The sequence below is a fragment of the Natrix helvetica genome, assembly GCF_964273705.1.
Source record: "Natrix helvetica genome assembly, chromosome: Z".
NCBI classification, from domain to species: domain Eukaryota; kingdom Metazoa; phylum Chordata; class Lepidosauria; order Squamata; family Natricidae; genus Natrix; species Natrix helvetica.
The window spans coordinates 70,368,736-70,396,631 of NC_138554.1; the positions used below are offsets into that span (position 1 = coordinate 70,368,736).

Sequence of the window (27,896 nt, forward strand, 5' to 3'; positions counted from 1 at the left end):
GTTAGTTGTTTGGATAGGATGAGCTCAGTATAAAGTAATGGTTTATCTGTATATTATACTATGGGGTAAATTAAGTAAGGGTTAAATATAACTCCACAATCTTTGTAGCATATTTAAGTTAAACACTTAAGATCACTTAGCACGGTGTTTTAACCTAAATTTGCCTGATTAAAATATGTGAAAACTTTCTGAATATTATAGACTCCTCTCCATTTATTTCCATCTCCAAAGGAAAATAGATCTTGTTTGTGAACATTTGGGATAAGATGCAAAGGGTACATTATGAAAAAGTATTAAATTAGAGAGTAGGGTTAATGCAGTCTATTTTATTTCTAAGCATATTAGTTATTTCATTGCAATTTTGTTATTTACCAAAAGGTTTCTGGATGTATCAAATAAAGAAAAAAGTCTTGGATTTATTTGCTTTTACTTGTACTTTTCAGGACCAACTTTTCAATCCAAGAGAATTAATCCTTAAACACCTTTCTTCTTTGAAAACTAATGGCATTTGGCAAATGAAGAGATGCTTATTTTAATGAATGTAACATCAAAGCTTCAAATGTTTTAAAGTTTACATTAAGGTATTCCAAACATGCAACACATCTGAAATAGTTTTAAATCTATTAAAACTTTTTAAAAAGTAAAAATTCTTCTCATGGTTTTTTTCAAACTCATGTCACAAATTATATCCTCCCCAACTATCAATAATGTTTTACTAATCTAATTGTTACTTTGTTTCATTAATAGTGCTTAATTTTTTTCTTAATGTGTTTTATAACTATTAAGCAATAAGTAGTAGCATTGTTCGTGGAATTTAATAGTTTTATCTTCCTTGTTTACAGTAACTAAATGGGATGTACCGTATTTTTTGGAGTATAAGACACACCTTTTTCCCTCAAAAAAGAAGCTGAAAATCTGGGTGCGTCTTATACACTGAATACAACATTTTTTGCCTCCCAAAACCCAGCTCCATTCACCAAAATGGCCGTGCATAGCTTTTAGAAGGCTTTCAGAGAGCGCCTGGGGGCTGGGCAGAGCAGAAATGAGCAAAAGGGGCCATTTTTTCTCAATTATGCCCCCCCCCAGACCCAGGAGCACTCTATAAGCCTCCTAAAGGCTATCCATGTGCTTTTTTGGACAAAAAACGGGCCCATTTTTTTGCTTGTGTCTTGTCCCCCACAACTACTCTACAAGCCTCCTAAGGGCTATTCATGCCCTTTTGGGGGGGGAGGGCCCGTTTTCATGAAAAATGGCCTGTTTTGGGGAGATTTGCAGAGTGCAAAAACTTTGTTTTTTAAATTTGCCTCTTCAAAACCTTGATGTGTCTTATACTCCGGTGCATCTTATACTCCGAAAAATATGGTAGACAATTTCACACATTATATAGTAGTAATAGTATATGAAACTTATGTCAACATCCTTTACAACTATTCACTGATCTAAGAACTGTAGGCAACTATAATTCCGATTTGATAGATTATATTTATAAATAATTTTGCTGATTTATATTTTAGATGAATATTGAAAATGTCTTAAATGTATTTTCAACTATATGAAATAGGAAGTGCCTTTTGTTGAAGACAAAAACTTCATTGCAGATATCTAAGAAGCATTTTAGAGAGGTTGCTAGCATTTTAAAATGTCAGCATGAAAACAAGCCACCTGTATTAATCTTGTTTCTTTTAAGTGTTGCAATGAGATGTGCTGCCACTGAAAGAGAAATAGAATGTGGCAAGCAGTTTGTTTCTCTTAGCTGGGGAAAACATACTCCACTTTCTAATTGAGTTATACTTGGGATCTTTGAGAACCATTCTGCTATGAATTCTAGTGAAAATTTGTAAACTTTGTCAAGTCTGTTGCTTTCTCTTGTTTTGCATAGACAGATGTGATACTTGAGAATATAAAATTACAATGTTTGTAGAAAAAATATTGATTGAATTGAATTGGATCCACACTTACCAATCATGTATTATGATCTGTGTTCATAAATATGTGTTGAGGCACATATTAAGATAACATTTCAAGTAGTAAATGCTGATTGTGTGACTTTTCTGCTCCCAAATTCTGTATCATGTGGTTCCATATGTTCAATACAGGTTTATTAGAAGGTCTTCATTTTTTCAAAAATGTAATAACTATATTTTTTAATGGCAAGGAGCTTTCTCTTTCCAACAATCTCTCCTTTTTGGATATGAAGGACCATGCTGGGAAGTATAAAGCACAGTAGGTAGCTAAGCTTGATTTAGTTTCTGCTAGCAGGGGTCTTCTGTGATTTGTGACAAATTGTTCCCCCCCCCCAAAAAAAAAACTTCTAAGCCTTCTTGTCCCAGAAATGTGGTGTGGGGGGAACAAGTCAGTATTTCTCTATGATTAATGGATTCTCTGGTAAATTCATTAAGGAATGGGTTGAAGATGCTCTCCAGTGTAAATCCAACTTGCACTTAATCGTTTCGATTCCTTCACTTTTTTTTTTAGGAAACTTTTTTCTTAACCCCACATGTGCTTGCTTCGTTAAAGGGGTGGGAAAATTTGTAAAGAAAACTTTGATTGAATGCCATAGCTGGTTTAAAAGTTTCACTTCTTTCTTTCCCCAAATTGTCTTTTTCTCCCTAGAGGATGAAAGTCCTGGGCAAACCTATCACAAAGAGAGAAGAAACGCAATTACAATGCAGCCACAAAGTGGACAAGGCCTCAGTAAAATCAGTGAAGAACCTTCCACATCTAGTGAAGAAAGGGCTTCTTTAATCAAAAAAGAGATCCATGGATCTGTATCATACCTTCCTGAGCCTTCACTACCTTATCGTGGGGCAGTCTTTGCCATGGACCCCAGAAATGGTTATATGGAGCCTCCTTATCGTAAGTACTTAGAAATTACAACATAATCATTTTTGTTAAAGAGTTATCAGAAAAGTTTTACTAGCTCTTATTTCACCTAGCATTTACCATAGCAGCAGTATTTTAATCCTGCTGCAAGAAAGTTCATATATAGATAAAAGTTAATTATATAATTTATAAATCAGTTTTGAGAAAGGGAAGGTGGTAGAGAGAGAAGGAGAGAGGAAAAAATAATTTACAGTTAATAAAAGATACATATTCCGAAATGCTTTCTGAATAAGTTGAGTTCAATCATTTTTGCTACATTGTGCTGCTCCTGCTTAACCCTAAAAACTACAAGAAATAAAAGGAATTTTTGTATTCTAACTTTCTTAAATTTAATAGCATGCAGAAGGCATGATAGGAAGTACTAAAAAGTTATGTCTTTTTCTTTCACAAAAATTGAAGAGGATTCTTTGACATGTTATTTTTTTATAATGATGGAAGTGTGCCGACAAGGACATTGGCTCTGCTCCCAACTATAACAAAAATGACAGAACGTTATGAATTGCAACTTTGGAATTCTTGATCAGGCAGTAACATACAGTTAAAAAGTTAAGTGACCCCTGCACACAGATGTTAGTGATTGTTAGACAACTGACATCCAGTTAGAAATAGATGAAAAAACCCACACTTTAAATGTCTCTATACTCTGTCTGTAAAAAAATATGTTTCTACATCTCAAAGACTCAGCCTCTATCTTTATGTAATAGATTTATCACCTGGCTGTGATTTGTAGTTGCCATTCAATATTTCATGCTCTCAAAACAAATGATAAACTAAGTCCCAGGTAGACTGAGGGGCAATCTTAATCCTTTCTCCTTTGATATTCCTCCGCAAATTCATTCAGAATGTTAGAATTTTGAAGCAAAAAGTCATTATTCAGGATGGCTAATTACTGCATTCCTCTTTCTCATTGGGTCTTTTATTCTTTCATCAGTTGACTAGTAATAAAGAAGAATGTTCACCCATCAGAATATTGATCAAAGTATGTCTTGCACAAAAGTGTGATTATTGAACAGCCTTTTTGAAAAACAAAATCAGATAATAAAAAATATAAGTATGAATAATAAGGATGGGTAAGGAAGGGTTTTAATTTACCCTGCATTTCATGGAAAATGTTTCAGTTTTGTGTTTGTATTAAATTGTAACTCAGATCTGAATGTATATTAGATTTTTAATAAAGTTAAGAAGACAAGTGCACATAAGTAGCTTCCCATTAAAATTTATTGAGTATCCTTATCTTTAAAAGTTTATTGTTCTTGAAAACCATTAAACAGCAAATAACCAGAATACCCTATGTGTTTATATTTATGGATATATGTGTACTTTGTTAGGTCATAATAAAAATCACAGTTTACTTCATTTGTATTAAGAGGAAAATGAAATGGTTTTCATAGCATGAATCTGATTTATTCTCATTTGGAATGATAAATAGTTGATTAAGACTGAGTTACAGCAAGTATAGAATGTCTCCTCCCTCCAGCTCCCAATAATTTTGGGAAATTTTGTCATCAAATATTTCCTGCCTTACAGATCTTTTTAGATCTTGTATTACAGGCAGCTAGTGCCAAAATATTTTTTGTAGTAGTTTTCAGTTAGAGATATTTCAGATTGTTGTGTCTTATATAATGCCCCAAAATGTAAAAATATGACCATTATATCTGGCAGTGTTTCTTTCACAACAAATATATATATTTATAACTGCAAATTAGATGTACATGTTTTAAAGCCTACTTTAAATATGGAAAAATACTATTTTATCCTTTGACTTTGGTGTGTCTTTTTTTAGTATCACAGGACTGAAATATTACAGTATTACAGTACTATAATCAGTAAATAAAGAGTAATTTTGTCAAAATTGAGATTAAGGATCAATTTATGCAAGATAATATGTGGAAAACATTGGTGTGTTTCTATCACTTGGTATCTTTGTTAGCATTTTCATCCCATAGGTTAGCTGAAAAGTGCCATATTAATATGCCAAAGAAACTTCTTTTAGACTTTATATCATTGCTTTATTAATTACTGATAAAATGGATTATCACTTTATAGTAAGCGAAACAACTTTAGACGAAAAATCATAAGAGAATTTTACAACTGTTTTTGTGTCTTTCAGGTGTGTGTGTGTGTGTGTGTGTGTGTATGTATGTATGTATGTATGTATGTCTCTGTGAGATTCTGTATTATCAAAAAGTAAAGGATCTAATAAAACATACAAAAAAATATATGCCACATATAAAAACTTAGAGCAGCAACTTTAAAAAGATGCTATGTGTATTTCTATTAAGATCAGAATTGTGCAGGCCATGATTTCCCCTCTAATACTATATGGAAGTGAAAGTTGAATTTTTAAATTGTGGGAGAAAAAGGTAATTGATGCATACGAATTTTGGTTTCAAAGATGATTCCTAAGGGTACCATCGATAGTCAAGCAAATTTTACACAAATTTTCATATCATCAATCCAATATATATATATTGGATATATATCAACAATTATTATGATTATTAAACATTCATTTGACTATAACTGTTATTACATCCTTTTATATAAAATATTCTAAATTTAAAGTAAATCTATATGATGACATTTCATTACATCCTAAAATCATCTAATAATATTACATCTTTATACCATATTATATATAAAAGTTGTTTATATTTAATAAAAGACTTTTAAACATCCTCTCCATAGTTCTCACTTACAATTTGTATAAAATTTCATATTATCAATCTGGTGTATATATATATGCATTATTATTATTGTTACACAGTTATTTGACTATAACTATTATCACTCCATTTTATACATAATACTCTAAATTTAACTATATTAAACTTAGTTTTTATTATGACCTTCCATTACATCATCCTGTGTCCTTCCAGTAGTAGTGCAATCTTATATCCCTTGCCATTTGTAGTATTAGTGTTCTGATTACTTTCTTAGTAAGTCTTATATGGACTTCTCTTAGCAACTTGTTGCTCATTGCATATCTTGTAAAAACTCGAAACCCTCCATCTGTTCCTTCCAATAGCTTGCTTTTGGTTATCACCGATGCTTCTACCAAAATTTCTCATTACGTCGATCAAATTTTCTCTCTTTTCTTCTTCTATATTTTGAGGTCAGAGATAGAGTTCCAATCCGTTGATCTCCCCTTTCCATATTCCACTCTTGCCATTTCCGACCACGCTCATTTTACTGTCAATATCAACAATTTTCTTGTCTCTTTGTTCATCTTTTTCTTCAATTTTTAGAACTCTGACCTCAACTTTCATCAACGTTTGATAAGTATCCTCAATTTTTCCATCTATTTTTCCTGTTCTGTATTCTATATTCTCCATTCTCTTCTCAATATTCTCTGTTACTAGTATTTTTTGATTTTCTAGCATAATCATTTGCAATATTAATGTTTCTTTTTCATGTTGCACCATTATTCCAACTTATAAACACTGCCACTATAACATCCAAGGCTTTTTTATTAGATTTCAAGCAAGTTCATTATAATCTTTCAAGTCAAGGCTTTCTCTTCACTCCAGTCCAGTTGCTGATAGTACTCCAGAAGAGCATCTGTATAAACATCCCGTGCTCTTCCCACTATCACTTTCAATAAACAAACTCAAAAGCCTTGAGATATAAGTCAAATGTTCAAAGAAAAAAGAGAAAAACAATGTTTCCAAGCCTCCAGCCTCTAAGTGGTAGTATTACTTCTTTCTCCTCTGCTTTTACATCCTTCTTTGTATTCCAAACTTAAGGAGAAAAGTTCTTAAAAGAAAAACAATCTGATCAGGCTTTGTAAAAAAAAGAAATTCTTAATCTATAAGTATGAAAAAAGAAATGAAAAATAGAAGAAGAAAAATCAACCAATCCAATTTAAAAAGTAGGAAACATTTGTAAGAATTCCATCCGTAAAAAGAAAAAAATTAAAAAAGATAACACATTAAGTTTAATTCTAGCTTAATCTAGCCGCTTTGCGATGTCCCTGATCTCAGCAGGATGTGCCCTTCTCTATCACTGTCTCTACGGGACGGTTTAGGTCCAAAAGGACCGTCCAGCGGCAGAGATATTGACGGCGATCTTGGAGCTCCAAGATAACATGTCGTATCGTCGCGACGTCAGCTCCTCCTCCTAGATACATTATCTTAAGACCTAACCCTAACCCTTGAGAAGACTATAATAGTGAAAAAGGTAAAAGAGATGACAATTAATAGCAAAACAGATGAATTCAAAACAGAAATGGTCACATTGTTTGAAAACCTAAAAGTCCACATTGGGATAAATCTTCCTGTAAAATACTTATTTATATAGTCACTGAAACCTGAAACATCAGCTTCATAGTATATTGAACATTTGAATAAGTCTACAAAAGATTATGAAGGAAGCTATATTTTAATTTGTTATTTTGTATTAAGTATTATAAAAGATTAATATATTACTTTTATTTTTATCTACAGCATGTTTTCACACTCGAGTTGTCAGTTCTGTAACTGAACCCATGGTCTATAAATTAAATGAAGGTGAAACATATATTTGAATTTTAGTAAGGAATGTTCAATGTCTATCCCCCCGCGCCCCCTCTCTCTGTGTGTGTACGGATATGCTTAACTTTTGACAGTACTTACCTGTTGACAACATCTTTTATATTTCATAGTCCCATCATTTATTCGAGCAAATGACAAGGATAGGTTATTGCTTGCTTCCATATCAATGGGAATGTGTATAAAGACGTTCTTAGTGTAAGTTTCCTAGTTCGTTTTCTTTCCTGTCTTGTCCCGCCTTTGCTGAGCTGGGGAACTAAGCTGCTTGGCAGAAAACCTTTTTATATATTCAGATAAGCAAGAGAATGCCTGCAGACAGAATAAACAAGAAAGATTCAGGGCCCTAAGGCTATATATTGATTGTTAAAATAGATACTATAATGAGCTGAATGTTGAATGCTTTCAAGTAGTCTCCAGGAAGAATTCTGATTATTTAATCATAAGATGGTCCTCCTATTGCTACAGCTAGTCCTTCACTGGAGACATCTATTTTATGTTTCTTTCTAATTTTGGTGAACAGATAGTGAAAACAACACTATTCTCTGCTGTAGCGTGTATGTAATTTCTTCATTCTCTATAGTTGAAAAATATTGCATTTTTCAGGATATGTTGTTCATGCTTTTATTTACCGTAATTTGTGGACTATAAGACACTCCAGACTATAAGACACAACTAGCTTTTAGGGAGGAAAACAAGAAAAAAAAATCTGCTTCTGCTCCCAGAAATTTGCCTCATTGCAGCAAACAGCCTGGTCAGCTTCAGCACAGCCTGATTTAGCATGAGCAGTGTTTGGTGGTTGGAGTGGCCTCCTGGAATACGACCTATTAGCTGTTCTAGGCTGCGGGAATTGCCACCGCCCATCATCGCTCATTGCCACCACCACCCATCACTGCGTACGAGTGACCCATTTCCAACCTCTGCCCGTCCCCCTTTTGGACCGTTCCAGGTGGCCACCTATCCCTGCCACCTGGAACAGGCTAAGCCGGGACAAGTGGAAGCTGAAAACGGGACGTGCAGAGGTCAAAAATGGGATGGGCGGAAAATGAAAATGGGACATGTGGAGGCAGCAATAGGTGGCTGTGGTGATGGCAGCGATGAGCAGTAGCGATCCCCGCCGCCTATTCCTGCCGCCTGGAACAGGCCGAAAATGGAATTGGTGGAAGCTGAAAATGGGACGTGCAGCGGCCAAAAACACGTTGGGCGGAAGATAAAAATAGGACATGTAGAGGCAGCAACAGGCAGTGGTGGCGATGGCTCCTATTAGGCAGTGGAGTGGCTCTGACACTTCTATTTCATCTCGGATGACTGGAAAGTGCCCCGGTGACAAGCCCAAGGGTGGTAACCCTGTGGCCTCTGTCGGAAGCACAGCACAGTGGCTGCAAAGCCCTCGGGAGGATCACTGCCTGTTTTCCCTGGCAGGGATAGCAGCAGATGCCATTTTGAGCCTGCAGAAAGTGAGATAAAATTTATTTTGATGTGAAGAGGCAGCGGGCCTCTTCTAGCCATAGCTCTAAATCTAAGTCTGAGGGTTCCAAATCTAAAAGTAAAAAGAAGTATTCCTCTGGGAAGGCTTCTTCCAAACATTCTGTGTCTTGGCCTTCCACGGTGGGGGACGAAGAAGAGCAGGCGCCCAGGGATTCAGACTTCTCTGAGGATGAAGATCTGGGCCCTGATCAATCTGCATTTGTGGGACTTTTTAAACCTGCTCTTTTTTGGTCCTTGTTGTTCAAGGCAAAGAAGATTGTTGGCTTTAAGTCTACTCCAGCTCCTGCATCCCCTGAGACGGGGGATTCAGAAGATCCTCTTTTTCTGGAACCCACTGTTGAAAAGGAGGTTGTTCCTTCTCCCAGAATTTTTATGAATGTGGTACAAAGACAATGGGCCTCTCCTGGCTCCGGCCCTTTGCCTAATGCCTAGATAAACGTCTGTATAACATAGGACCTGCTTTAGTTAAGACTCTTGATCTCCCCTCCAAAGACCTGCCAGTGGTGTCCCTGGCTTCTCCTAATGCAGCTGCCAGAGCATGGGAGGATTCCCTTAAAGATGAAGACAAGCGTTTGGAACAAACACTTGTCAAGAGCCACCAGGCTTCAACCTGGGATATTAGGGCTTCCACTTCTTTTTCATTTTTTAGCAGATCTGTCTCCTTTGGTTAAAACAACTCCAGAGCAGGATTCCCAATAGGGAATTCTAATTCTCATGCAGTGCTCAATGCAGCTCGCTTTGCTTCTAAAGCTATTGCTTCTACCGTCACATCCAGACAGTTATTGTGGCTAACAAATTGGCAAGCTGATGCCAGAGCCAAGTGGCGTCTGGCTTCTTCCCCATTCTCTGGGGGAAGTCTATTTGGGGCCCTTTTAGAGCCTTTATTAGTGGAGTCAAAGGACAAGCATAAGGTCCTTCAATTGACCTTCTGCAAGTCAGACAATCGAACATCTTCTTCCTTCTATAGACGTCCGCCCTTTCGAGGGCAGGACGGGGGTTTCTTCAAGGGCTAGGGTTTCTTCAAGGGCTCCAATCAACAGCAGGATAGTCCAATAGAACTTTCCAGTGATACCCTCCAAGGAAATCCGTTAGAGGGGGCTTCAACCAATCCTACAGATGTCAAAAGTGACTGTCTGGAGGACCTCCCAATATGGGGCCGACTGGCTGTGTTTGTGGAACGATGGGAAGACATAACAACCAATGCTTGGGTTCTGAAAACCATCAAATGGGATCTGACCCTAGAATTTCTCTCCACTTCTCTGAGACATTTTGTCCCTTGTCCAGTGTCTCGCGACATTCAAAAGAGACAGCTGGTGGAACAGGCCATTTGCCATCTTCTTCAGATCAGAGCCATTCAAGCTATTCCCAAGGGCCAAGAACACCAAGGGTTCTACTCCTGGCTGTTCATAGTGCCAAAAGCCTCGGGGGGATGGAGACCAATTCTGGATTTCAAAGTCTTGAACCAATTTGTCATTTATCGACAGTTCAAGATGCAGTCCATATTGGAGAACATCCGCAAGGGCGACCTCCTCTCCTCAGAGGACCTCACGGAGGCGTACCTGCATATTCCCATCCTTCGCGAACACAGACAGTTCTTCAGTTTGAGTACAGGAGAACTCATTACCAGTACCGAGCCCTCCTTTTGGGTTGTCATCAGCCCCAAGGGTCTTTACAAAGATTCTGGCGGTGGCAGCAGCCTACCTCTGCTCCAGACTAGTTCGAATCCAGGTTTATCTGGACGACATTCTCTTGCTGTCCCCCTCCATCAGGCAGGGCCACAGAGACATTCACACCACCATTCAAGTCCTTCAGGGGCTAGGCTTCTCAATAAATCTCGCAAAGAGCTTTCTGACTCTAGACACTCGTATCCTTCATCTGGGAGCTTTAATACCGGGACCTAGTTACTTGCGGGATCGCATCCTCCCACATACATCCCTGCGGCCAATTCGCTCACACAGGGAGGGACTTCTCCTGGTGCCGTCCACTAGGCAATGCCAACCGGCGACACCAAGGAGTAGGGCCTTCTCTGTGATGGGCCCAACCCTCTGGAATGACCTCCCCCCCGACATTAGAACCACTTCTGACCTCCGCTCCTTCCGGCAAAAATTGAAGACCCACCTGTTCCGATTAGCAGGCCTGGCATAATTACAACTGTCCCTCCTGGCAAATGTATTATCATCTGGTTATTTTAGGGGTTTTTTAATTATTGTGTCTATTTTAGGGGTTTAAACTTATATTTATATTAGCTTTGTACAGTTCTTTTAATTGCATTTTAACCTCCTCCATGCCAACTGTACATATTTAACTTTTTTATTGTATTTTGTTATATTCTGTATGGGCTGTACACCGCCCCGAGTCCCTTTTGGGAGAGGGGGCGGTCTAGAAGCACCAAATATAAATAAATAAATAAATAAATAATAGATACTGTGCAGGGCAAAGTGTTCCTCTCAGCAGATCGACGGAACAGCCTGCAGGATCTGGCCAGAATAATCAGCGCCTGTCGCAGAGCCCAACTTCTCCAGTTGTCTCGTCTGTTGGGGAAGATGGTGGCCTGCTTCTCCATCATGCCATGGGCATGCCTCCATAGCTGTTGCCTGCAGTGGTACCTGCTATCGAACCAGAAGAGTGACTTCAGCTGCTCTTTGCAACAGGTTTGCATCCTTGGCACATGACAACATCCTTGGGGTGGTGGCTATCACCGGCATTGACTCATGGGACTCTCTTTCGAGAGCTGGCTTGCCTCACGCTTACCATGGATGCCAGTCTGATGGGGTGGGGGACCCACCTCCAAATAGGGATGGCACAGGGACTGTGGTCACAAGCCGATCATGCCAACACCATCAATTGGCTGGAACTGCGGTCGATCCATCTAGCCAGTGGTGGGTTCCTGCCGGATCGCGCGCTCCCTTTCGGCGCTAAACCCGGAAGTACGGTCTTGCCCCGCCCCTGGCGACGTGACGACGCTTGCCTGCGCTCCACCAGCTCGGCTGGGAACGGCAAGCGTCGTCGCGTCGCCAGGGGCGGGGCAAGACCGTACTTCCGGGTTTAGCGCCGAAAGGGAGCGTGCGATCCGGTGCGATCCGGCAGGAACCCACCACTGCATCTAGCCCTTTGGTGATTCCAGAACACAGTGTGCAACATCCATGACCTCATCCTCACGGACAACACCACCGCAAAGGCGCATGTGAATCGGCAAGGGGGGACAAGGTCCGAACCCCTAATGAGGGAGGCGTGGCTGTTGGGGCTTTGGGCAAAAGCCCATCTTCTCTCTCTCAGGGCAGAACATATTTCGGGTGTCAATAACGCTCAGGCTGGCTGGCTAAGTCGCACCCAGATTGACCACGGTGAGTGGAGCATCTCACACAACCTCTTCCGGGAACTGTCTCACAGATACGGGACACCGGTACTTGACTTCTTTGCCACAAGGGGAAACGCCCAACCTCCGTGATATTTCTCCAGGTATGCATCTCTGGGGTCAGAGGGGGTGGACACTTTGTGGTGCCTGTGGTCCTTGGGCCTTCTATACATGTTCCCTCCTCTGCCTATAATGCAGAGGGTGGTGCAGAAAATGCTAGACGAGGAGGTGGAAATTCTCTTTCTGGCACATTGGCCCCACCGTCCCTGGTTCGGGGAGTTAATGACGCTATCAGTAACACTTCCATGGCGTATTCCACTGTACAAACTGTCCCTCTCACAAGGCTCGATCCATCATCCAGATCCGCATTGGTTGCAACTAACCATGTGGAAGTTGAGCGAGAGGGCGCTGAGAGCGGATGGGCTGTTGGACAGTGTCATTCAAACCATACAAGCTTCGTGATGCCCTTCTACATCTCTAATATACGATGCGATCTGGAGAGCCTTTACCAAGTAGTGTTCCTCTTCTAACATTATTCCTCTGTCTCCCTCTCTGGCTAATGTGTTAAACTTTCTCCCATTGGACCTCATCAAAGGTCTTTCACCAAACACATTGAGGCGTCAAGTGGCTGCCCTCTCTACAGTCTTAACTCTACCGACAGGTGAGTCCATCTCTCACCTGACACACGTGGTTCCTCCGTGGAGCGACCAACATTCGTCCTCCCACTATTGATAGGTATCAAACTTGGGACCTGACCGAGGTTTTAGACTTTCTCACCAAGACTCCATTCGAACCATTACAGACCGTCTCTACAATATCTCACTCTCAAGGTCTCCTTGATCTCAGTGACTTCAGTGAGACGAATTTCTGAAATCACAGCTCTGTCAATTAGAAACGACCTCTGCATCTTTCATGCAGACAGGGTCGTTCTCCATCTAGATCCAGCATTTACGCCCAAAGTGAACTCATCCTTTCATAAAATTCAGGAACTAATACTACCTAATTTTTGTCCCCATCCTACTCATGGGTTGTACATTTTGTATAAGTTTTCTTTATAAACTGTTGACATGGTTAATTTATAGTTCCTTTCCCATAGTTGTTGCCACTTTTTTAGCTCAATCGTGTGGTCAAAGTTCTTTGCCCAAGTTAACATTGTATATTTAACCACTTCTTCTAAGCTAGTTCTTCATAGGTAGCTATATAGTTATTTAATTATTTTTTCTTCCATTCCCATAAATACCTTATGCAACTCCAAACTTCCTAAGTTAAAACCGTATTCCCTTTTATCTTTTTCATATCTTGCTTGTATTTGCATTTCTGGAAACCATCCTATATCAATTCCTTTTTCTAATTCTTGGTTTTGTTTTAATTCCCCCTTTCTGTTAAAATATCTTTATATCTAATGATATTTTTCGTACTACTGATATTTGGATGTGTCAATGCTTCCATTGTTGAAAGCCACATTGGTATTTCTAAATAGTATTTCCCTTTCACTCTTTCCCATATCGTTAACAATCCATTCCTTATATAATGAAAATAGCCATGTATACCATACGACAAAAAAGCATGCCAACCTAGTTGCAAATCATGACCTTCCAATGTCAATAATCTTGTATTACTCAGTAGAATCCATTCTTTCATCCAAGCTAATCCCACTGCTTGATAATACAATTCCCAGTTTGGTAATCCAAATCCATCTCAAACTCTTGCACCTTGCAACATTTTTATATTAATTCTTGCTTCCCCCCCCCTGCCATATAAATTACCCCACTATTTTATTCATCCTTGAAAGTATTTTTTCCCTAATTTTAACGGTATTGTTTGCAATGGGTATAGCAATCTTGGTAGTATATTCATCTTTACTACTGCTATTCTTCCCATCAGTGATAATTGTAGGTTATTCCATCTTTGCAGGTCTATTTCTATTTGTTTTCTCACCTTATAATAGTTATCCTCCTTTAGTGTTACACACCTCAATTGAATACCCAAATATTTCACTTTTTTCACCACCTATATATCCAATTTCCCCATCAACTCTCTTTACTGTTTTTCTCTCATATTAATAAAGATAAAACAAAAAAAAATGTTTTATCTTTATTAATCTTAAGCCCGCTACTTCTCCATATTCTTCTATTATTTCAACTAGTTTTGGCCCTATTTCTATTGGATCTTCCATAATAAACACCAAATCAACTGCAAATGCTTGTAATTTATATTCTTCTTTCTTGATCTTCATCCCTTTTACCTCTTTATTTTATCATATTAGCTTTGTCTATTGGTTGTTGTATATCATTTTGATCATATTTATGAATCTCTCATCAAATCCCATCATTTGAAATTGCATTATCATAACTTGCCAATTCACATTATCAAAGGCCTTTTGTGTGTCCAGAAATAGCAATGCCATTTGCTTCTCTGAGTGGGCTTTGTAGTATTCTAGTGTATTTAATACAATTCGCATATTGTCTCTGATCTGTCTCTTAGGGAGAAATCCATTTTGGTCTATGTGTATAAGTTCATTTAAGAATCTCTTCATTCTTTCTGCCATTATTGATGCAAACATTTTATAATCCACATTTAGTAATAAAATAGGGCTGTCATTTTTTACTTGTTGTAGATCTGACTCATCTTTTGGTATCAGCGTTATATATGCCTCCGTCCATGTTTCTGGTATCTTTTCCTCCCTTAGTAAGTCATTAAATAGTTCTAATATTACATTACTTAATACTTCTTGTAGTGTTTGGTACAGTTCTGCAGGTAATCCATCTGGTCCTGGTGTTTTCCCTTTCTTTTGCCTTTTGATGTCTTATGTTACCTCCATCATTGTAATTCTTTCTTTTAGTGCCTTCTTACATTTTTCTGGGATCTTAGTTATTCTGGTTTTCTTTCCCTTCTGGTACCCTCTCATGTTGATACAGCTTGTTGTTCTCAATTATTTTTTTCTTTTCTCCATTTGAATGTTGTAGATTCCCTTCTTTATCCACCAGTTGGTTTATCAGTTTTATTTTCTCTTTTCTTTTTCAACTTGTAGGCCAGCCAACATCCTGGTTTATTTGCATTTTCAAAAAAGTTTTATTTTGCCGATTTTATTTTGTTTGCCAAATCTTCATTTTCTATCAGGTTCAATTTATATTTTTGCAGTTCCAATGTATTTTTTACTTTTTTGTTTTGTGGGTTTTTCTGCAGCTCCATTTCCAAACTTTTATATTCTAATTCCAACTTCTTTTGAGTTTGTCTATTCTGCCTATTCTTTTTCCCTAAATATGTCATTGTGAGGCCGCTGATATATGCTTTACAGGTGTCCGATACATTCTGTAATGATGTGTCTTCCTTTCTATTTTCCTGGAAGAAATAAGTCTGTCCTCTTCCATACATTTCTGGAAACTTTTTTCATTTAATATTCTTAAGTTTAAAGTCCATCTCCCCTTTTTCCTCTGTCCTTTTCAAGTCAGTGTTATTGGATTATGATCAGCCCATGTGCTTATGTCTATTTTGAATGTTTTGAGTATTAACACTGTTGACACCCACATCATATCTATTCTTCACCAAGATAAGTGTCTGTTTGAGTAGAAGGTATATTGTCTTTCTTTTGGGTGTCTTATTCTCTAAACGTCTTGCAAATTTAATTCTTCCGTCATCATGAAAAATGTTTTGGGTAGGGTTTTTCTTGGCTTCTTGTTCATGGATGGATGGCAACCGACTAAAACTCAACCCTTCCAAGACGGAGTGGCTGTGGCTTCCGGCCTCCCGGTTCAACCAGATGCTTCCATCTCTGGCCATTGGGGGCAAGCAATTGGCCCCCGTGGAACGGATGCGCAATTTGGGCGTCCTCCTGGATGCCCGGCTGTCCATTGACGACCATGTAACAGCCGTGGCAAGGGGGGCGTTCCATCAGGTTCGCCTGCGCCCCTTATTGGACCGGGATGCCCTACGCACAGTCACCCACGCGCTGGTGACGTCTCGCCTGGACTACTGCAATGTTCTCTACATGGGGCTTCCCTTGAGATGCACTCGGAGACTGCAGTTGGTCCAGAATGCGGCCGCGCGGGTGATTATGGGGAGGACTAGATACTCCCCTGTAACACCTCTCCTGCGCGAGCTGCACTGGCTTCCTGTAGTCTACCAAGTGCGTTTCAAGGTTTTGATTACGATCTTTAAAGCGCTTCATGGCACAGGACCTAGTTACATGCAGGATCGCATCCTGCCCCATACATCCCTACAACCAATCCGCTCACACAGAGAGGGACTTCTTCGGGTGCCGTCCACTAAACAGCGTCGGGGGGCGACACCCAGGAGCAGAGCCTTCTCTGTGATGGGCCCAGCCCTGTGGAATGACCTCCCCCGTGACATCAGGATTACTTCCGATCTCCGCTCCTTCCGTGTACAGCTGAAGACCCACCTCTTTCAATTATCTGGCCTGGCTCAACCGTAAATTTTTTCTTATTCCTCCTGACAGTCCTTTTAAATTTTTAAATTGTGTTATTATTAATGGGGTTTTTAATGGTGATTTTTAATTGTCCAAATGTGATGTAATTTGTTACCTCCTCCGTGCATGTATGTCTTTGTATATGTGTGTATTTGGATGTTTATGTGTTTGCACATATGTTTTATGTTTTTATATGTCTTATTGTACGCCGCCCCGAGTCCTGTGTGGAAAGGGAGCAGCTAATAAATTCAAATTTTTATTATTATTATTATTATTATTATTATTATTATTATTATTATTATTATTATTATTATTATTATTATTATTATTATTATTATTATTATTATTATTATCTTTGTGGATTTATAGTCAATTCCATTATTTACAATTGCAATTAAAGACTCCTAGTATACATATATCTTCATATTCATATTCTATTCTTTTTGCATAGTTTCCCCCGTCCGCAACGTCAATCCTTTCCACCTAGACAGGGATCCCATCAGGACAGGTCTAATAGAAACGCCCAGTGTTTCCCCCCTCAAGAAGTCTTACCGGTGGGAGGTAATCGCCAATTCCAAAAGTGAAAGTGACTATGTGGACTCTCTCCCAATCGGGGGCTGTCTAGCATTTTTCGCCCATCGCTGAGAAGAGACCACGACGGACAATTGGGTAATCCAAACAATCAAATTTGGCCTACTTCTAGAGTTCTCCTCCACCCCTCAGGAGCATTTTGTACCATGATCTCCCAGTTCCCTCACAAGATGATGTTGATGGAACAAGCCATACAACACTTACTAGAGATTTGGGCCATCCAACTGGTTCCCCCATCTCAAAGGGATCAGGGGTTTTATTCCCACCTCTTTGTGGTACCAAAGGCTTCTGGGGGTTGGAGAGCAATCCTAGACTTAAAGTCATTGAACCACCACATTGTTTATCAGTTCAAAATGCACTCCCTCCACACCATCCTGGAGGGAGTCAGGAGGGGCGATTTCCTCACCTCGGTAGACTTAACCAAAGCTTATCTTCATGTTCCCATCTTCGCAGACCACCAAAGATATCTTCGGTTCTCCTTTGGGGGGAGGCATTACCAGTACTGGGCCCTCCCTTTGGGTCTTCACAAAGTTGCTGGCAGCTCTAGCAGCCCACATCAAATCATCTCCCATCAGGATCCTCTGCTACCTGGACGATATTCTCCTAGTGTCCAGGTCAGCCCATCAAGTAACCTGCCTGATTAAAACAGACTATATTCAGACTATATTTTTTTAAAAATCACTTCTTTATTTTAAAGACATGCCATCTCCTAATCAGACATTAGATAAGAAACTCCAAATAAATGACAGATTGATTGATTGATTGATTCATACATTCATTAAAGACCTGGAAAGAGCTCTTCATCCATGAGTTTTCAGCTAGATATATTCCAATAGATCTGAACTTTACACATTTTTAAAGTTAAATTGAATGATCTTGTGCTCCAGGGTTGAGCAATGAACTTAAAATGCTGTGATATAAAATGCTGCTATATCACATTCCCTCTCTACATCTGTTTCCAGAGAAGATTTAGGGACTCAGAATAAAATTATTATTGTGACACTGGTTTAATTGCACTATCATTGATTTTAAGATTTCATCAATGAAGTGATCACCAAAGCTCTTATATTTCAGAAACTCATGTTGCATCTTTAGACATCAATTTTCCATTTTGTAGATTGGAGAATGAGTTGGAAATCATTTACATGATTGAAGAATATTCATATTTTAACAGATAAAGTTATGAGGACTGAAAATCTAAAAACACAGATGTTTACTTTATGTGGAGTAGAGTACTGTCAAGATATAGGCATTTTTTATTGTCCCCATCTCTCTGGTCTTCTCAGTGGGTGGTATTTTTAACTACCACTCCTACCAATGATACCACTTCTACTTGCTTCAGTTCTTTGTTTATACCAGAAGTGATCTTAGTTTTCCAGAATGGAAAAACCATCCCACTTTCAAAAAAAATATGCACGTAAGTTAGATATATTCTTTTATTTAATTAAAAATGAATTATGTAGGAAGTTTGAATTCATATTTATATAAGTTTGTGTTATTTTAATGGGTAAGACAATGTCAATGATAAACATTTTTGCAATCTTATAAGAAGGCTAGGAAAAAATATAATTTAAGAGAATTCTATTAGGAGACACTGATTTGATAGTGGTTGTGGAGTTGAGTTCCAATGTATAAATATTGTAGTATATCTTTAGTATATCTATATGTATCTATATCTATCTATCTCTGTCTCGCTATCTCTCCATATTTATATCTATCTATCTATCTCTTTTCATTTTTTCATAAATAGACTTTTGCTGATGCAGCATTTTAAAAGTCATAAATCACATTGGTTTTACTTAGTTTTATTTTTAAGGATTATGTTGTTTTTTTAAATATATTTAAAGTCTGAATGCCCCGAATCAACTAGAAAATAATAGATAATTTCAGGAATAACAGTTTCCCAGATCTCCTTCAGGACATTTGTTCTAGTTATTGTCCTTTAAGTCTGTTATTTGATTAAGATGGAATAAGGATTTTACCCACATTTTCAGTAAGAGCTATACATTGGCAATATTAGATTAAGTTTGTTTATTTCCCCCTGATTAGTATGTCCTTTTCTCTAATATTTTTCTTCAGTATCTTGTTTATAATGGTACTGACAATTATTCTTTTTATTTTGGGAAGAGGGTGAGTGCCTTTTAATACCATATTGAAAGATGAAAATATTCTACCCCTTGAGAATGCGTAACAGATGTTTTTTCGCTGCTTTCTGATCTTAGAAGGAAAGTTGATCCCAAAGGACAAATTAATCTGAATTCTCTCAGGGAGTCCTGAAAACAGGAATTTCCTTTTCCCCTTCTATTATATGTCAATTATAATTAGGGCTTTACAGTACTTGTGACTCACTTAGGAAGAATGCTTAAAATAGTAAAATTTTGGAAACAGATGCAGCTACTTTCAGACTCTTTGTACATTACAAAACACTGTTTCCAAAGAGAATTCTAATCATTGCAGGTCAAAACATAGCAAGTTTAGCCTTTGAAGTTGTGTGCAGTACAAGCAGAATAAGGCTGCAGCCTGATCTAAAGTGGTCTTTTAGAGTTTTATAATTAACTCATTTTATAAATTTGAAGACGAAAAATGAGTTTTCATTTTTAACATATCTAAATACATTTTGGTTAGTATAAATTGCTATCTAAACTGCAACTGCAAAAGTTCAACCTTTAGTGAAGAGGAATTGTCTTGGGCCGCAAGAATGCAGTGATGTATTGTATATCAGATTTAATGATCTAACCTTTTTAAAGCAAAGTATAGAAATCTGCTATTGTGTTTCCCTGAAAATACCACAGGATCTTATATTTTTTTGACCCATGAAATATGGCCTTGGGTTTATTAAAGGGGAGGGCTTTTATTTTTGGGTTCTGGGCGGCTGCTCCCTTGCGACTGGGTTCCCGAAGAGCCGGGCACAGTCTCAGGGTTGAATGGCTGTGTTGCGCTGTCACAGCAGCAACACAGCAGCTATGAGGTGACCAAACTCGTGAGCAGCCTCCTGGCAACCCCCCTTTCCAGCCGGGTACAGCGCCGCTGACCGACCTAACAGTACCCGGAAGGCACCAAGCAACGCGAGCACCTGTTCGCCGCCCTCCGCCTCCCGCGGCTCAGTGCCTTCGGAATACTCCTAGGTGAGTGAATGGGGCTCTGCATGGCTAGAGAGAGGGGTTGCACAGTGGCTTTTCCGCTCCCTGCTCACGTGAAGGGCACCCCCGCTGCTGGCGCCGCCTGCCGCCTGGTTTTTTTTTTCAAAGCACGGAGGACAGATGTCGCTCTGGGAGTACGTTCTATGGTTGTACGATCTGCAGCCCACAACTATAGAGTGTACTCCCAGAGCGACATCCGTCCTCCGTGCTTTGAAAAAAAAAAACCAGGCAGCGGGCGGCGCCAGCAGCGGAGATGCCCTTTGCGTGAGAGGGGAGCAGAAAAGCCGCTGTGCAACCCCTCCCTCCAGCCATGCAGAGTCCCATTCACTCACCTAGGGGCATTCCGAAGGCACCAAGCCGCGGGAGGTGGAGGGTGGCGAACAGGCGCTCACGTTGCTTGGTGCCTTCCGGGTACTGCTAGGTCGGTCAGCGGCGCTGTACCTGGCTGGAAAGGGGGTTGCCGGGCGGTTGCTCGCAAGCTTGATCACCTCATGGCTGCTGTGTTGCTGCTGTGACAGCGCAACACAGCCATTCGACCCTGTAGCTGTGCCCGGTTCTTCGGGAGCCCACTCGCAAGAGAGCAGCTGCCCAGCAACGCCCCCTCTTCAGCTGGGCACAGTGCCGCTGATCGACCTAGCTCTACCCCAAAAGCACCAAGCAATGCAAGTCCCTTTGCCCCCACCTCGTTCCCGCCGCTTGGTGCCTTTGGGATACTGCTAGGTCAGCGAGCGGTACTCTGCCTGGCTGGAGGGGGGGATTGTCCAGGGGGCTAATTTTTAGGGGTGGTCTTATATTTTTGCCCACGCGAAAAATGTGGCAAGGCTTTAGTTTCAGGACAGGTTGTATTTTCGGGGAAACATGGTAGTTATTTACTGGACAGATTTTTAAGTACCGGTACAGCACTGAGCTTTAAAGCCCATGCTTCTTAAGACTGGACAATGTGATGGGATGCCTCCCTGCTACAAACCTGCTGAGAATTCTGTAGGATAGCCTATTTTGAAGATACTGCTACTGTTAGAGCTCATCTGTCTGTCACATGGGAGAAGACATTTTCATACATTGCTTCCAACTCCTCCAGTGGTCACTAGAGATGAGAGACTAAAACCAATAAACAAACATTCAAACAAATAATAGTAACAGCTATATACTGCACTTTCTCTTCCTTCTGAAAGAGTAGCCAAGATTCTTTGTTTCATCATACTTTTAATTATTAATGATTAATTTAATTATATTTGTTTAGATTTTTGTTTTCAATTTTTTTTTTGCATTTAAAGTATTTTTTACCTTCTGTTTTCCAAATGTGCAGAAATTAACATCTAAATACAATCAGTCAATCAACCTCCTGAATTATCTGTTCGCTCAGGACATTAAATCCATGTTTGACTTCTTCAGTATAAGTAAAAATCTTCAATTGATCTTTATCCCAGTCAGGTATTCCATCTTATTTGAAGGCTTCCACCATTGTTCCGCTGCCAAAGAAGTTCCCTATTTATAATTTCAACGATTACTAACGAGTGGCATTCACTCCTATCATCATGAAATGCTTTGAGAAATTGGTCTGCTGGCACATCATTTCTGGTCTTCCGCATACATTTGATAAACACCAGTTTGCCTACAGAAGAAATAGATCTACAGAGGATGCTATAGCCATCACTCTTCACACTGCTCTGACTCACTTGGAACAGTGGGGGGGGGGGCTATGTGAGGAGGCTTTTTGTAGATTTTAGCTCTGCATTTAACGTAATACTTTGGAGAAGGGCGGCATATAAATCCAAATAAACCTAAACCTAAACCGTAATACTTCCCATAGACTAGTGTCTAAATTTATGGATCTTGGACTTTCTTATTCAATCTGCCTTTGGATTATGGATTTCCTGTCTGGTCGCTCTCAGAGGGTCAGATTAGGTAATCATATTTCTTCAGCCCTTATTCTTAAAGGGTTCACCACAGGGTTGCGTGTTGAGTCCCTTACTCTAGAAATGCTATTACTAAATTTGCAGATGGTACAACATTGGTGGAACTCATCTCAGGTGTGTGTGTGTGAGTCTGTCTATCAAGAATGAGGTGGACCGGTTGCTTTCGTGGTGTGGAGACAATAATTTGCTCCTTAACACCAAGGACTTTATAGTGGACTATAGAAGCAACAGATCAGACATCCAGGCCTTGCTTATCAATGGAGACCGAGTAGAGCAAGTGGCCAGTTTTAAGTTTCTGGGTGTTAGCATAATAGACCTGACCTGGGGCACTCACATTGCAGCACTGGCCAAAAGGGCCCGGTAGAGATTATACTACCTGAGACTTCTCAGGAAACAACAACTGAATGAAAAACTGCTGGTGACCTTCTACCCCTGCACCATAGAGAGTGCATAGAGAGAACTTATTGCACCTGTGTATGGTTTGCCAATTGCACAGTGGCAGATAGAACAGCACTCTAAATGTCATTACCCACAGGATCATTGGTTGCTCTCTCCCTTTGGGAGAACTTTATATCTCCCGCTGCCTTTAGAAAGTTCAAAATATTCTTAAAGATCCATCTTATCCCAGACACCCTTTTTTTGAACTATTACCATCTGGTAGATGGTACAGGATAATAAAAACAAGGACAAATAGGCTGAAAAACAGCTTCTATCCCAGGGCAGTAACCATATTGAATTCTACTATATAGTGCAATATTAATGCAATATCAGGGGTTTTCAATTCAATTGTATAGAATGTGAAGGATGTGTGTTTGTGTTTTATTTTTATAGTTATAATATACACTGAAGATGGCATTTAATTTCATTGTACGAAGTGCAATGACAACTAAACTAAATTAAACTAAACTCCTACATTTTCCTTTATGAAGAGTTACATGTTCAGGATCTTGAAATAGAGGGGTGCATGAAATCAAAACAGCAATACTTTTCCAATATTTCCAGTATACAAATAAATACACAAAACTGACTGATTCATGTTAGTATTCCTCTGTAATGGCACATTTTAAGGTTGCTTTGGGATTAAGAAAATAAGAAAACTAATTAATATTTCCTTTTGCTGACATCCTATATATTCCCTGCTTTTGAAGTGACAATGAATAATGAGCAATTTAAACATTCCTTTTGCATAGTTTCTATTCCAAAATGTTCTCCCAACAGCTGTCTTCCATTGCTGCTCTAAGATTCAAGTTATGATTTGAAGATGATCTGGAATAGAAGTGGTTAAGGTGGAAAATATGCTTCCCTTTGTTGTTATTCAGATTTAATGTCCCTTATTCTAGCTGCTTGTTTGCTTTTCTCTTTTAATTTAAAACAGCTCTAATTTAAAACATTTTCTTCTCATATTTTTCGGACAGAAATCTCTGTTCATCTTGCCATGGAAGGTCTCTTTGACTACAGATACTAGAAGTTAAATTTATATTCTACCTTTACTCAAGAGTTCCTTATATTTTCCCCACAACAGCAATTTGATAAAGCAGGTTAAACTGTTTCAATCGTTGACATCTCATGAGTTAGTCTTCATGGTCATCCATTTGTAGTGATGGATAGCTTCCTGAAACCCTCCAGAAGATCTTAAGTTGAATCTAGCACTGTCTCTTTATACATGACCCAATCTAGTATGCTTATATCTCAAATATTCTCTCTAACTTTTTAGGTCCCATGTTATATTTACATTTCAAATAAATTAATCTCCAGGCTTGTATTTGCTCTCATGAGGCCTCTATGTTGATTAGTATGTCCTCATTTAACTTCATTTGTTTCTTTGCAAATGTGATGTGGCAGTGCATGATTGCATTTTAGAATATTTTATTCTGGTATACTTGGTTGGATTAATTTGTCATTTTGTTCACTATGTACAAAGTTCTAGTAACTATTCTAAATAGTTACACTAGATTAATATATGGTATATGAAAGCCGAGATGATTTTGCTTATCATTTTTTTAAATGTTTTATTATTTTAATGCATGCTAGTTTTAATGTTAATAAGCCACCCAGAGTCATCTTTAATGAAATTGGTGACACATAAATTTTAATGAATAGAATAGAATAAAACAGAATACAATAGAATAAAATAGAGTAATAAAATAAAAAATAAATTAAAATCAATATATTTTGAAATAGTAAAAAGTTCTTTTTCTGTGAGGTAAAAAAATAGAAAGAGAGGTATATAAGTAAGGCAGAAAACCAGCATATAGCCCTAATCTGCAAGGATGAAATTAGAAAAGCTAAGGCTCAGAATGAACTAAAACTTGCAGCAAATATCAAAAATAAAAAAGTTTTTTTTAACATATAAAAAAACCAAGAAACAAGGAAACAATCAATCCACTAATGGGAGAAGATGGCAAGGAAGTGACAAGCAGCAGAGACAAAGCAGAGCTGCTTAATTCTTTTTTTGCATATGTCTTTATGCAAAAAGAAAACTTAGCACGATTTACCAAAAGCAGAACTGTAAAAGGCAGACTAGGAAAACAAATTAAAATAGGCAAGAAAATGGTAGAAGAACACTTGTCCAATATAGATGAATTCAAATCACCAGGTCCTGGTGGATTAGAATAGAATATAATTCTTTATTGGCCAAGTGGTTATTGGATACACACAAGGAATGTATTTCTGATACATAAGCTTTCAGTGTACACACAAGCAACAAGTGTTACATCATGATTATAGTCATAAAATACAATCATCAAAAATCATAAGATACAACATTTAGTGATAGTCATAGAATATTAAATAAGCAATCAGCATGAATCTTAATAGGATAACTAATAAAAGAAATCAACATAAATCATAAAATACAAACAACACCCCAGAGTTCTGATGGAGCTAGTAGACTTGATCTTGGAATCATTAAACTATATCTTTCAAGGATCCTAGAGCACCGAGGAATTAGCAGAGAACTGGAAAAGAGCTGATGTAGTTCATATTTTCCAGAATAGAGGGAAAAAATAGAATCCTGGAAACTACATACCAATCAATCAGCCTTACATCAATCTGGAAAAATCCTGGAAAAGATAATTAAGTAACAGATCTGCGACCATCTAGAAGCAAGCAAAGGTATAACCAGAAGCTAACATATGTTTGCCAAAAACAGATCATACAAAACAAATCTTATTTCATTCTCTTGAGAAAGTGACTAAATTAGTGGACCAGCACAATACTGTAGACATATTATACTTGGATTTCAGTAAGACATTTGACAGAGTAGACTACAACCTACTTTTTAGTAACTTAGAAAAATGTGGAATAGATAGCATCACCACCAGATGGATTCATAACTGGCTGACAAATTGCACTTAATATGTAGTCATTATCAAATGACATCTACACAGAGGGAAGTAAGCAGTGGTATACCCCAAGGTTCTGTTTTAGGCCCAGTACTCTTCAATATCACTCTTCTAAACTATTTAAAAGAGGGAATAGAAGGATAACCTATCAAATTTGCAGATGACACTGAGTTGGCAAGAATAGCCAACACGCCAAAAAATTGACTCAAGATCCAAATGGATCTTGACGGGCTTGAATACTGGGCCCTATCTAACAAAATGAAATTCAATGTAAAAAAGTAAGGTATTTACTTATGCAATAAGAACCAAATATACAGCTATAGATTAGGCGAAACATGTCTCAATATCAGTAACTCTAAGAGGGATCCTGGAGTCTTGGTGGACAGTCATTTAAATATGAGCCAACAGGGTGCTGCAGTCGCCAAAAAAGCCAATGCAATCCTAGGCTGCATTAACAGAGGGATAGAATCAAGATCACGTGTTAGTACCACTTTATAATGCCTTGTAAAACCACACTTGGAATACTGCATCCAGTTTTGACCATCACAATATAAAAACTCTGGAAATAATGCAGAGAAGAGCAACAAAGATTATTAGGGGGCTAGAGGCTAAAAGATATGAACAACGATTGCAGGAATTGGGTTTGTCCAGTTTTGGTGAAAAAAAAAGGACGTGGGGTGACATCACAGCAGTGTTCCAGCATTTGAGGGTGGCCACAAAGAAGAGGGGGACAACGTATTTTCCAAAGCAACAGAGGGCAAGACAAGAGGCAATGGATGAAAGCTAATCAAGATGAGAACCAACCTAGAACTAAGGAATAATTGTCTGACAGTGAAAACTATTAACCAGTGGAAGGGCTTGCATTCAGAAGTTGTGGGTGCTCCATCATTTGAAACCTAAGAAGAGATTGGACAGCCTGTCACGATGTTAAAAAGTTTGCTAGGCCTGAACTGCCTAAACTGACATTCAAGAGTTAAACTAAGAAAGTTTTATTGCGCAGGTCATAAAACAAAATGTTATCTGAAAGTGATTTATTGCGCACGCGTTACACATTCCAAAATTCTTCTCTTCTTTGTTCGGCAGCCAACTTTGGCAGACGTAGCTTTCATTATCAAAATGTAACCATTAGTTATTTCTGTTTCATTTACTTTTATTATTTTATTATTAAAAGTTTGTTTATTAATTAGAATTCTTAAAGACTTTTACTTTTCTCAATATCTCAAAAGATATGCGGAAGGGAATCAGCCACGGTCCATTGATCTCAGATTTCCCAGGGCATTTTTTTCCCCTGACACAGCCATTTTTCTGAAATGATAAAGGGTTTCCTGCTTAAGGAGGGTGTTGAACCAGAAGACCTACAGAATCCCTTCAATTCTGTTGTTCTGTTATTCTGTATCTATTCCTTTGACTGTCTATTGCCTGTCTGTCTGTCTCTATCTGTTTTTTTTAGCAGCTGCACAAACTGTTTTATGCTTTTGTGGTATAGCATATTATTTACTTTCAGACCCTGCAAAGTATTTTTCAAGACATCAGCTGTATTTAATAAGAGTATTAAATACATATTGAATATTGAATTAATCTATTTTAGATTACTATTGAATGAGCTTATTCACATAGTATATTAATTTCCTTATTGTTTATTAGCATGGTTTTGAACATTAGAAATCAAGAAACAAAGACTGAAAATATCTGGGAATTAATACACCAGACATTTGTGTTTTAAAACAACAACCTTACTGTCAAACTCTGACAATGAATGAATGTCTTGCAAATAAAATTTTACTGTGAACTAAAATGCCTGGAATTGTAAATTTATTTGTCAGTTTACATACTGACTGATTCAAAAACAAAAAAATCAGCCAAGAGAGAAAGACAGATCACAGCATTTCCACTCATAACCACCATCTTCATAGTGATTTTTATAGAAAATTTGAGATTTTGTTGAGTTGAACCTATTGACATGATAATGGGTGAATGTCATTTAGTTTCAATCCTACTTATTTTATATACTTTTTACATGTGCTACATTTTTATGACTTATTTTATACCTATCTTATTTGCTCAGTGTTGAATGTTATAGGTTTATAATTTGTAGAGGCTTTAGACATGAATAAAGAAATAAAAGAACAAGGTAGATTTAATTTGAACTCCTTCTGCTTGAATGAAGTTCTGTAATTTTGTTTACTGAATATGGTTATATTTTCACAGGAAGTGTTCTCCGACATAG

General features: G+C 38.3%; 1 protein-coding gene across 3 annotated transcripts in view; it reads left to right on the plus strand.

Moving 5' to 3' along the window:
* GLI3 (GLI family zinc finger 3) overlaps positions 1-27,896 on the plus strand; it is a 371,021-nt gene that overhangs the window by 149,202 nt on the left and 193,923 nt on the right. For all 3 annotated transcript variants that reach the window (XM_081932570.1, XM_081932572.1, XM_081932571.1), the window contains exon 3: positions 2,614-2,856. In XM_081932570.1, coding sequence (XP_081788696.1) covers positions 2,614-2,856 — 243 coding nt within the window. The remainder of the gene's footprint in view (positions 1-2,613; positions 2,857-27,896) is intronic.